This window comes from Budorcas taxicolor, chromosome 15 (genome assembly GCF_023091745.1).
Source record: "Budorcas taxicolor isolate Tak-1 chromosome 15, Takin1.1, whole genome shotgun sequence".
Classification (NCBI taxonomy): Eukaryota; Metazoa; Chordata; class Mammalia; order Artiodactyla; family Bovidae; genus Budorcas; species Budorcas taxicolor.
Window position 1 is genome coordinate 48,007,983 of NC_068924.1, and position 13,598 is coordinate 48,021,580.

At 35.9% G+C, this 13,598-nt stretch overlaps 1 protein-coding gene across 1 annotated transcript; it reads left to right on the forward strand.

Annotated features, from left to right (window-relative positions):
* Window positions 1-7,318: 7,318 nt before the first annotated feature.
* Window positions 7,319-8,263, forward strand: LOC128060687 (olfactory receptor 52D1-like). Its single transcript, XM_052653063.1, has one exon. The coding sequence runs from the start codon at window positions 7,319-7,321 to the stop codon at window positions 8,261-8,263; it is 945 nt and encodes a 314-aa protein (XP_052509023.1).
* The last annotated feature ends 5,335 nt before the right edge of the window (window positions 8,264-13,598 follow it).

The following is a 13,598-nucleotide window of genomic DNA, read 5'->3' on the forward strand; positions in this document are numbered from 1 at the left end:
CCTTCCAGCTTTGCCCTTCTGCCCCATAACAGACTTACTCTTCTGTCTGTTGGCTACTTCTGTTTATTCATCATTTAAACAACTTTCACTGCTTTGGTTTTTTGCCCATATTTAAAGTACTCAAGTTAGAGATAGTGTTTTCTAAGGGGTATTGAACCTCTCCAGCTTATACATCTGTGATGAAAGAAGCTTTTCATTTTTCCTGGTTATATGGGGTCCCTGAAAGCCTGAGGGAATCAGAGCCATTAATGGTACATTAAGGAGTAAGGGCCTGTGAGCCTAAGGGATGGATGTTGTTCAGGATGAGACAGAAGGAATTTCCACAGGAACAGAGAAAGCCTAAGGGAGGCACAAGTGGACAAATGCAAGGAAACTCTGACTCTACCTCTGATGGCTGCTGAATTTAGATACACAATGGGAAGTTGAAGGGTTCCAACTGAAAACTCCCTAGAGGAATAAAATAACTAAGAATAGTAAGACTATACAATAAAATTAAGGGACTACAGAACTAAAATAGATATTAGAACTAAGTGGCTTCTGACACCTGGCCTCTATGGGATCTTCCCTAGATGGACAGGTGAATCACAAGTAGATATGTTCTTGGGACTAAAATGGGTGTCAGTAAACTCAAATTCTGATTTTATTAAAGAGATATGAGATTATTAGTGCCAATAACCATCTGCCAGAAGTGTATACACATCCTGTAAACTTGTGTAATATTATATGTCATTATCTTAGGCTTAAATTATTTCTAGTTTAATTTTACAGAAAATATTTGGCTGTAGCATAACCAAGCAGAAAAGGAAACACAGATATGTAACATAAGACTAATATTAAAAAATAATAATACAAGAATAAACAGAGAGGATTCAAAAATATAATTTTGAGATAGGCTTTAAAATAACTGTGAATAAAAATATTCAAGAAAATAGAAAGTAAGATTTAAATATTCAGGAAGAAACTAGAATATTGCTTAAATTTCAAATGAAAATTATATAATTGAAGAAAGATAATTATAATTGAAGACACTCTTTTTTATAAGCATTAGGTATCATTACTTAACTCTAACTTCTTAAACATTTTAGTGGTATAAATATATGTTTACTAGTAATTTTCTGTCAAATGGATACTAAAATAAACATATATTTGAATCTTTTTGAAACAAAAAAATATACATAAATTAATTAGTTATAATTATATATATAATTAGCTGCTGCTACTACTGCTGCTCAGAGAAGGCAATGGCACCCCACTCCAGTACTCTTGCCTAGAAAATCCCATGGACGGAGGAGCGTGGTAGACTCCAGTCCATGAGGTCGCTAAGAGTTGGACCGGACTGAGCGACTTCACTTTCACTTTTCACTTTCATGCACTGGAGAAGGAAATGACAACCCACTCCAGTGTTCTTGCCTGGAGAATCCCAGGGACAGAGGAGCCTAGTGGGCTGCCATCTATGGGGTCCCACAGAGTTGGACACGAACGGCAGCCCACCAGGCTCCCCCGTCCCTGGGGTTCTCTATATATTATAATTATTAATCAATACATATATGGACTTTAGTCCACCAGACTCCTCTGTCCATGGGATTCTCCAGGCAAGAATACTGGAGTGGGTTGCCATGTCCCCCTCCAGGGGATCTTCCCGACTCAGGGATCGAACCCAGATCTCCTAAGTCTCCTGCATTGGCAGGCAAGTTCTTTACCACTAGCACCACCTGAGAAACCCATAACTAGTTACAATTATACATTAAATTGTATAATTACTTACACACACATATATATAAGTAATATACATATTTATATAATATATAGCATTATATATAACATACTATATATATTATACTATATATATCAATTATTAATACATATACATACATATTGAAAATCTATACTTGAGACAAAACATAAACACACTTTTAAAAAATAATAAAAGCAAACCCTTTAGCAGGGAGAATAGTGGCTTCCTAAATATATCCACATCCAAGTCCTAGGAACTTAATGTTACTTCACATGCCAAAGGGGTATTTAAGTTACTGATGTCTAATAATCACCACATCTTAAAATATAGAGAATGCTCTAGCTTACCTAGGCAGGTCCAATGTAATCATTAATTCAGTTCAGTTCAGTCACTCAGTCATGTCCGACTCTTTGCGACCCCATGAATCGCAGCACGCCAGGCCTCCCTGTCCATCACCAACTCCTGGAGTTCACTCAGACCCATGTCCATTGAGTCAGTGATGCCATCCAGCCATCTCATCCTCTGTCGTTCCCTTCTCCTCCTGCCCCTAATCCTTCCCAGCATCAGAGTCTTTTCCAGTGAGTCAACTCTTCACATGAGGTGGCCAAAGTACTGGAGTTTCAGCTTCAGCAGCATTCCCTCCAAAGAAATCCCAGGGCTGATCTCCTTCAGAATGGACTGGTTGGATCTCCTCGCAGTCCAAGGGACTCTCAAGAGTCTTCTCCAACACCACAGTTCAAAAGCATCAATTCTTCAGCACTCAGCTTTCTTCACAGTCCAACTCTCACATCCATACATGACCACAGGAAAAACTATAGCCTGGACTAGATGGACCTTTGTTGGCAAAGTAATGTCTCTGCTTTTAAATATGCTATCTAGGTTTGTCATAAGGGTCCTTAAAAGTGGAAGTAGGAAGCAGCAGAGAAATCAGTGTTTTAGTGATACATGGTGATAAAAACTTAATTATCCATTGTCAGCCTTGAAGATACAAGGAGACTCTGAGCCAAGGAATAGGCGCAGCCTCTAAAAGCTGGAAAGTCAATAAAATTGATTCTATCCTAAAACTTCTGGGAAAGAATGAAACCTTTAGTCCAGTGACATATGTGTTGAATTTCTAACATACAGAATTAAATAAAAAGTTTATGTTGTTTTAAGCCATTAAATCTGTGGTAACTTACTATGGCAGCAATAGGAAACTTACTTCTGATAGGATTCTAAAGAGTATTTGGGAAGAAAAAAGACAACTAGTAGAACTGATCTAGTCACTATTTATGAAACTGCACATAACATTATACAATTTTACTTTCAAACACACACCCCTAAAAACTGTCCGGTAACAGATCATAAAATAATTATGAAATTACTAATTAATAATCATCAGAAAATGGAAAAATTTGAATAGTTGGAGGAGTGAACTAGAAGGTCCAAAAATACATATATCAAGAAAGGTAAAAGAAGGTAAATAATAAATTAGAGGAGAAAATACTTTAAAAATGAGTGATAATTACTAGAATTAGGGAAACACACAAAAAATCAAATTTGTAGGACACATGGTATAGAAGAGAAAATAGATTTTTTAAAAACTGCAATGTTAAAGAAATTAACTGCAATCAAACTCAAGATAAAAATTCTAAGCTTTCTAGACAGCAAATTCATGTTGGAAAATAACTTTTTATTTCCTGAAATATTATGTTCCCTTATTTGTTTACTGTTGATTTTAACCACTACACCAAATATTCCTAAAATGAAGGACCTTGTCTGCTTTATTACATTTCTAGTCTCTAGACTATTACTATGTCCTAGTACATATAAAAGAGTTGATTTGATGACTAACATAGTTGTTTTTATGAATAAATTTAGGAATGTGAAAAATTTCCATATGTGTGATAATGGAGCTAGAGATCACAGTTTCTCTGCACAGCAATGTTCCGAGCAGTAGATGCACATGGTTTTGTGAACTTTTTATTATTTCTATCATACTACATGAAGAATTAATCTTGATAATTTTTCCTAGTTAGTAAAACAATAAAATAATACATATATTCAGGAACTGGAGAATGGTTAAGTAAACTATGCAACACAATTCAATGACATATTTTGTGACCATTATAATTACAATTATGAAAACTCTATCATTTCTTTTAAGAAAGATCTCTTCCATTATATTTTCTCAGAGGAAATTAGGAATTACATGTACTCAAATAAGTCATAAATTATTACATAAAGCCAATGTTGCCAAAAATTTGAAAGAATTTTGTGAAACAAGCATATCTCTAAGTATTTGTGACCAATCAATATATCCCTAATGAAATTACTTATACAGTGAGACATAATCCAAGGAAAAAAATTATCTGTTTATTCCTATCTTCCTGGCTCTTGTGAAAGTGGTGTGAGAATAACTCAATCCCCTGCTCAAGAAGCTCAACTCTGGTATATCTTAGGCTCCACAGGGAATCCACACACACGTGGGCCACTTTCTTAGCTCCTGGGAGCCTGTGATCCTAGAACTATTAATATAATTGAGGTTAGTTGAGAAGAAGTAGATTTGAATTATGACAAACCTGTTCTGATGATACAGGACAGGTGGGGTGAAGGATAATACAACCACCTCAGCATCTTTATTCATTACTAGAGTTGTGGAGCAAGAGGCCCTGGGTTTTTCATCAAGGCCAAAGGGATCAGAAAACAGAGTGATATTAAAATTTAATGACAGTGATATTAAAATTAATTTAAAATTAATGGTTTAGAATAGTAGGTGGTGAGAAAATGATTGAGTGATGATTAGTATCTTCTATAAATAAATATCCTCATTGAATTGACAAGATATTATAAAATATTTTTTATTACATCTCTCCTTATTTCTGTCAATTCATGGTTTGTATCAAAGCTAATATTCCTTGACCACTAGATCTTACTCCTCTAGGATTTTCCTTTTCTCCAAGAGCTTAGTCTTCCTATCTGATCATATCTCTAGGAAAGGCATGGCTTTCAGTTGGGGTTCTCTAAGGATAAGTAATGCCAATGAAAAGAGGAGGCATAACAGTAACTGCTCCTTGACCTGTTCAATCAAACTCCAGGGCGAAGTACCCACATTAGCATTTGGTATGTACAACAAACTCAAGAATAAGCCGTGTTATCGAATCTATTTATTTGGGAGATAAGACTGAAGAAATTTAGGCTGTGCTACAGAGAGAGGTACCTGGGAGGACAGAAATTGTGTAAGTATTACTTTCTTTTCAGATTCTGCAACAGGGATGCTACCTGCACATGAAGTCTAAGTATATATTATTATTGCTTAAGTGGAAGAAGGAGCTTTGTGATCCACTGAAGAAAAGTCAGTTCCTACAGTGGCAATGTGACAAAGAAAAAAAAAAAAAATCTAAGCAAGTATGTACAGGCCTGCTCTTACTTTTTTTTTTTTTTCCTCACTTCTTTGCTATATCCCACTTTTTATATTTTTCTCTTTCTTCTCATAATTTATTTTCTCCTGTTTACTCAAAATTATTACTGGCATTATTTTAAAATTCCTAATTCAAAGTTTTGTTATTTGATTTTATCATTTATATAACAAAAACAATGCAGTCCAGGAATTTATTACAAATTTTAGAATTGGAATTATGCCATGCAGATGGCATGTTTTCATATTTTATAATTACATAAGGGGGTGTTGCTCTGAACTTGATTTACCCTTTAAATGAAGAGCTATCCTGAAGAGGAAACTTAACTGCACAATAATATATGTGTTTTGCCTACCCTTTACATGCTAATATCTACTTTCTAAAATTTTATTTGCTGAAGTAAAGCTATTATTCAAAGTAAATCTTAAACCATATGTATTAAGACAATTTACAGCTTCATTAGCAAATAATTTTAGATTTCCCTTATTGTCTTTTCTCTTATTCAATTTCAAATGAGAAAGCTCTTCAGTGGTTGCCAACTCCAAAACTGAGAGATATGTTTATTTCTGCCCCCATGTCATTTTCTAGGTGTTAGGACTTCTAGTCCTTATTAGCTCCCCGGCCTACATTTGAATTAGGCAAACAGCACAATTATGAGAAGTTATACATCTATATATTTCCTAACAGAAGTGTACTTATCTGCTAAATTAGCTCTCTGGTCTTCTTGGAATATGAGTGATAAAATATGCACTTATTATTTTGCAGGCTCTACTCCCTGTATTTTCAGCTGTTTTTCCTCATTTTGATTTATATCTCTCCATGGGTAAATGTGCTGCCACTGTTGCTCTTATATAGCTGGTCTATAAACGGTCCTCAGAATTAACAGCGGTACTTGTCAGCATGACACAATTTAGCTATATATTGCTAAATTACAATACCTCCAGAACTCTGAAGTTTGAAATTATCAGATGGACAGGATGAGGAAAAGAGGCAATGTTTGAAGGAGAAATGAGATATTGGTTGAAAGCGGATGATTATTACCTGGTTCAAAATAGTTACCTTCCATAGGAGGAAGGTGCCTCTTAATTTTAACATAATCTGAAGAGACAAATGCAGAATGTGTCCTAATTTAGAACCTTCTGCTATCACTTTTATAGTTCTCATTCTGTGGAAAAAGAGTCTAGAATATGTGCAATTAAAATTATTCATCAACACATGCTATTTGATGTGGCACAGTGGAGAGTCAAGCGGAATTTAGGACAGAGTCTTGTGTTGTCTTCATTCTGCAATGTCACTGACATTTCAAGGGACAATTGACACTTGAATATGAGTTTGAACTGCACAAGTCCACTTGCACACTGATTCTTTTCAATAAATACATGTACTGCTACTACATGATCCAGGGTTGGTTTCATGTACAGACGTGGAACTGAGGATACAGATGGCTGACTAAGGGATTTGAGCATCTGAGGATTTTACTATCTATGGTGGGTCCTGGCACCAATCCCCCATGCACACTGAGGGAGCACTGTATTTCACAAATGAAAGTATTAGTCACTTAGTCATGTCCAGCTCTTTATGACTCCATGGACTAGAGCCCAGCAGGCTCCTCTGTCCATGGGATTTCCCAGGCAAGAATACTGGAGTAGGTTGCCATTTCCTTTTGCAGGAGATCTTCCTGACCCAGGGATCAAACCCAGGTCTCTTGCATTGCAAAAGGATTCTTTTCCATCCGAGTCACCGAGGAAGCCCCATTTCACAAATAGTCTTGAACAAATTAATTTTCAATAGGGTTAATACAGTTAAGATTACAGTCATCTGATTGTGAATTTACTTATGTTACAATTTTTTCTTTATCTTAAAGGTCCAGAGTGCTTCAGAACCAAGACTAAACATCTTGTCTGTGAATCCTCTGACTCCCAGAAGTAGAATAAATATCTCTACCTCTTTGTTCATAAACCTTTTACCACATTGATCACATGGGAAATTAATCACTGGTTTATATCAGTTTCTCCCCATTAGAATGTTAATTTGAAATTAGGAATTACATCCTATTTATCATTTTGAGAGTCTAAAACATTCTCAAGATTTATATTAATAAATGAAGTCATCAGTAAATAAATGGTCATATGAATATGAAAGTATACACATATTCTACAACTGAACACAGCCCGTATTTTTCATCATGTCACTGCCAAACAACATCAGCTTTCATCCCAATACCTTTCTTCTCGTTGGCATTCCAGGGATGGAGGCCATCCACACTTGGATATCAATACCCTTCTGCCTTATTTATTTAACTGCTCTCCTGGGAAATTTCTCCATTTTATTTATTATCAGAACAGACTCCAACCTGCATGAACCCATGTACTTCTTCCTCTGTATGCTCTCTGTGGCCGACTTGATCCTTTCCACTACTGCTATGCCCAAAATCCTCAGCATTTTTTGGTTCCATGACAGGGAGATCTATTTTGAAGCCTGCCTTGTCCAAGTATTTCTCATTCACTCACTATGCAGCATGGCCTCAGGGTTTATCTTGGCCATGGCCTTTGACAGGTACGTGGCAATCTGCAATCCTCTGAGACATTCCATTATCCTGACACACAGAGTCATCCAGAACGTGGGGCTGGCTATCATCTTCCGTGGAGTCGTACTTTTCTGTCCTCAACCCTTTATGCTTTGGTGGCTTCCCTACTGCAGAACTAATGTCATCCCTCACACCTACTGTGAATTTATGGCTCTGATCAAGCTGGCTTGTGCAGAGACCAGGGTCTGCAGAACATACAGCCTAACTGCTTCCTTCCTCACTGGAGGTTTAGATTTCATATTAATCCTCTGTTCCTATGTTGTCATCCTTTACACTGTCTTCCATCTTCCATCCAAAGCTGCTAGGCTCAAGACCCTGGGCACTTGTGGATCCCATGTGTGTGTGATCCTGGTGGCCTATACTCCAGCCTTTTTCTCCTTCCTTACTCACAGATTTGGACACCATGTGGCTCCTCATATTCACATCTTTGTGGCTAACATCTATGTCCTTGTTCCACCCATGGTGAACCCAATGATCTATGGCATAAGAACCAAGAGGATCAGAGAACGATACCTCCAGGTTTTGACTTCTCACAAATTCTAAGACAATCAACTCTTTGTGTAAAAATTTTCCAAGATTTATGAAGAAAAGAGATATTAACCCTCTTTCTAGAAGACTGAATCTCTACATCTTCTATTTGTAATATAAGGTATTAATTAGCACTGACTAGACTTATTCTTAAAAAACTTGCTTTAGATGATAGCTTAGATATTTATTTTTAATATATTTGCTTGGTAATGAAATGTCTCAACAATTATGTCATCTTATTCACTATGTTCACTCATATAAGATTACTCTGTTGTTCAGTCTTATTAGCTTTACTGTAAGTGTTGTTATTGACTTACTACCTCTGACTTTCATTAAGCTGCCATGCATTTGTAGGTTTCAGTGAACGGGGCTATCTATATCTCTGCAACAATAAGACTGAAATTATTTTAACTTCATAACGTTGGAAATTGAGATGGTTTTTAGCAAAATATCTTCGGAGAAAGCAGATGCAAATTTTAAAAACTGTCATGATATGTCTTCCAGAGGCCTTCCTGTAATCTCTTTGTAACATATTCTTACATGTTTTCCTGTAATCTCTTTGTAACATATTCTTACATGTTTAACTTATTTAATTATGTTGCTAGAATCCTTTGAAACTTTCTAAGTAATATACATTCCCACAAATACTCCTCCAGAATGCTTAATGATTTTATAATTGCCCCACCATTTTTCCTATTTTTGTTTCTTTAGTTTCAAGTTGATTCAGTATATTCTTTGAAAATGTCTATAGCTCTCTCTCCCATTAACTGACTATCTTTCATACACTAATTTTATTTGCTACCAAACTATACTGTAAAATAGAGAAATGTTCTCTCTTGGCATTTCCTCATAAATAATCTTTCTTGCTACTATTGACTCATATTTGTATAGAATATTGTGTAGAATTATTCATTAATGGTCTGTAAGTCATTATGGGTACACCAAGTCATTATGAGTATATATTACAATTATGTTTCCCTTAAGATCTAAACTCTTCCTGATTATGATTCAAATAGTTTTGTCATCAGGACACAGTAGTATATTTTACAACCTCTTCTCAGTCTGAGTACCTCTCTCAGTTACAGTTATTCAAAGTCATGCCACTTTTTCTCTTTGATTTTTAATTAATTCTTTCTAAGCAAGTGGGTTATTAGGTATTGGGTACTACCTGACCCATTTCTATTGACTGTCCTATGACTTTCTCCCTCAAAATGAAAGTGTAACTCTGTGCTACTATTTCTGATTATTTAAACTTATTTTATTGTTGTCCATTTCAAACTGTCTTATTTAAGATGGAAAAGACCAGCATATCTAAAATTCTGAGAGGTAATAAAAGGTAGCATTTAAAACAACTGGCTCTCAAGCGATATTGCTCAGCTGACTCCAACAACCACTTACTAGCTGTGTTGATCCTCATCAAGTTATGCCACCTGTCTGCCTCAGTTTTCTGAATGGTAAAATGGAGAAAATTGATAATAGCTATTTCAGAATATAATTCTAACACTTAAAAAAATACCTGTTGTAATTTGGTTCCACTGGGGTTAATTTATCAAGAACTTAACATTTAAGCCTAGAATTAAGAAACATTATCCAGCAAGAATGTTTAAATTGGAATCCAGTAAATTGGAAATAATTTTACCATTTGTGATCTATTTTCATTAATTTTCAAACCAAATGATGAGAATTTGTCAGTGAATAAAAAATAGATTCAAAGAAAAGGAAAAGGGTCCAATTAGAAAATCTGGGCTGATAAATTCTTAGAACCATCATCATAGTTATGCTTATATTGAGTTTACACAGGTCTACATAAGAAGAAAATGAGGCTTTGACTCATGGATCAGCTCTTATAGGTAGTTTTTATTTGTGTGAATTTTATTTAATATTGAAGAACTATCTTCACTTATTCCTACATCAGTGACAACACATATTCCGGAGTAGTCAGGAAGCTAAGCTACCAGTCACACTGTATTCAGACAGGTGTTTAATTGAAGAAGATTCATTCAGTGAATGAATACTAGAATTCTACTATGGCACAGACATGCGAGCAGTAACACACAAGATTAATATGAAGCACACAGGCCCCTTGAATTATATAATGTGTATATTGGAAGGAAGGGACATTTGATAAGGTGCTTAAAATAAGTGATTTAACACACAGTGAGAAAGTAATTTCACATTATGGAAAAATAATATAAAAAATATAAGAGGTGCTCTGTAAGAACAGAACAGGGTTCTTCTCTAGAGGGTGTATTCATATTCCCTCTCAGAATAGGTTTAAAATATAGTGAAAACATTTTTTGAAAAGGTGGGAAAGAAAAATTCATGCAAAGAAAAAAGTAAAAAGACCTGAAGGTAGAGAATAGGTTAAGGACAATTAGAAGAACTGTGCTTGGGGAACAAAATGGACAAAGGAGAGAATCATAACATATGCATTTGGAGAAGGCTACAAAAACCAAAACCATTAATCATAATTCTTCAGAGCACAGAATTGTGTGACCATCCTGGGGACCACTGATGACATGGAAAAATGACAATAAAATGAGAACGTTATTATCTACTAACTTAAGGTAAAGCTGGAAAGTCAGAGGACATCCTTGAAAGAAGATGACTGACTTTCATTACCATACTTGGAGAGCTAAGAATGCTTAGGAATAGTGAAGCGCCAGGGAAGGTGAAATTCTCAAACCTAAGTGTTCTATGCCACTTCAGGGCCATATTTGGGCAAGAGTGGGACCGTGAGTCATAGAAATGAAGATATCTGAGCTGACATACCTAAAAAAATTTAAACTTTTGCTTAAAAAATAAGAGAAAATGACAATATCAATAATTGGGGGGACAAATTAAAAGTTGGTTGGGGAAACCTTATTGATATAGGACCAATCCCCTATGATATAACATTTTTTGTAAGAACCTTTGAAATGATACTATTATGTGGCTAGTTTGATTCTTGGCAATTTTATTTTACTAACTGAAATAAAGATGTTAGAAATGCCATCATCTCACATAACATAGAAATGTATAAAAACACTCAGAGATTTGGATATGATGGAATGGATAAATTATAAAATGCCAATAAACAGTAGCCAATTATTTTTTATGAAAGGCAGTAAAGAGGATTTATCAAGTGAATCCAGAAGTAATACACAGATGAGAGAGGGACTACCACCGCTGAGACTCTAGTGATGACTGGCATCTATAGCCTGGAATAAAGGAGGCACATACTATTAAGGACTGTAGGCCTGCTCAGTTGTATCTGACTCTTTGTGACCCGATGGACTGTAGCCCGCCAGGCTTCTCTTTTCCATGGAATTTTCCAGGCAAGAATACTGGAGTGGGTTGCTATTTCCTTCTCCAGGGGAATCTTTCCAACTCAGGGATTAAACCCATGTTTCTTGTATCTCCTGCACTGGCAAGTGGGTTCTTTAGAAGCTAAGCCACCACGGAAGTCCTTACGTACTATTATAGAACTAGGAAATACAAGCTAAAATAATATTATCTTAATAGAACTTAGTCACATGAAACAAGGTGGTAAATTTTTCTTTGTAGTGAAAGTGAAGGGCACAGTAATGGTCAAGGGTCCTGATGCAGAAAGAAATATGGAGATGGTTAATATAACATGGCATTCCTGGGGGCAGATAAATGTCATCTAAAAAAAAAAAAAGGGTATCTTCAATATATACAACCAAAAGAAACCAAAGATAGGTCATAAGCAGGCTGAGGGCAACTATTTCAGTGGAAATGTCACAATACTTAGCTCAGTTTTCAACTTGAGACAATTTCCAGATCCAGAATCCAGATGGAGACTACAAGAGAAGCTGTGTTTCCAAGAGCAATAATATTACAATAGTATTGCAAGTTTTCTCGGAAATGAATCTCCTAGTCCTTCTACAAAGGAGTGCAGTCTTATTACAAAGATATTTGTAACTGACATGATACCAGAAACTCAAAGTATCATTATACACCCTTATTCAGTTCAGTTCAATTACAATAGGAAAAAAAAAAAAAAAACAGGGAAAAGGCTAAAATGGAGGCCTGTTTCAACTTTGATTCACAGAGGAATCAAAATCCAATCACATTCACAAAATCCAGTAATCATTTACTCCCTTCTCAAAACTATAATTTAAAACGACATATGTAGCAGGTAGCAGATAACAGAAACTCCACACTCATTTCTTGAACAGTGGGTAAGAGACTGTACAAGAGAAGATTAAGTGAGAGACTTTCCAACGGTCCTTCTGCAGATAGTAAATAAAAACAACATTGCTTCCTGTGAGGAAAGGTAGAGAACAAATTACTCACTGCAAACATAAATGTTGAAGAATGATTACCCTATTCATATCCTCATTTAATTCATCAATCTAGCCCCCACACAATTCTAACATAAACGTTTTGTCTCTATTTAAGCAAACCATGAAGGTGGAGAGGGAGTTAATGGACTACTGAAAACACAACCAACGAATGGCATCAATTGCAGTACTGTGCCACAAGGTTTTTTTTCTTCTTTCGTTTGTTTGTTTTTGCTAGATTCCTCAGGTATATAACAGATGGACATTGATCTGGCAGATTCATCATTTTCCAATTCTATCAGGAAGAAAGTTAAACAGTTCACATACACGGGGGAGGGGGGGTGGGGGTGGGGGGTGGGGGTGGGGTGGGGAGAACAAACGTGGCATAAAAAATCAGGCATGCCCAGGACTTGTTAATTCTCCTACTGTTCTGATACAGTTCAAAGGACCCTGAACAATCAATAGATTCTGGAGAATATAAAACTGGTTTATTTTATTTCATTAAAATAGTGGAAATTTTATTGGGCCTCCGTAAGACACATTTGTTTCGAACAGTGGGAAATAAACCTTACAAATATTAAATGACCTATCTTCTCAGTAAATTTGTAAAAAGCCTATTGCTCTGAGACATTTTTTTAAAAGGCGTGTTTTAAAATAAAGGATGGATGTTTGCATCTCACACCTCCCATCGCCAAAATAAAGCACAATTTGTGGTACACCTTTTCATCTACTACAAACAACATGTACCACGCTTCGGATTATATCTTCAAAGCATTTATGAAGTGACAGGAAAGACTTTAAGCTTTGTGCTAGTTCCAAAGCAGGAAAGTTATGAAGCAAGCCTTGGCTGCATCATACGGAGCCCAGCAGTTTGTGATACATACAACCTGGCAGTCTCTAATGGATTAAAACATTTGTGGTGGAAAGATATCATGTGGAATTTATGGTCAGCTCTAATAAGGTACAGGCACTGTAGACCTCTAGAGTTGTTGAGTAAAACCATGGCATAAGCGACAGAATTTTTACCCCAAAAAACACGGGGCTTCTCTCTTGCCTGTGGCGAA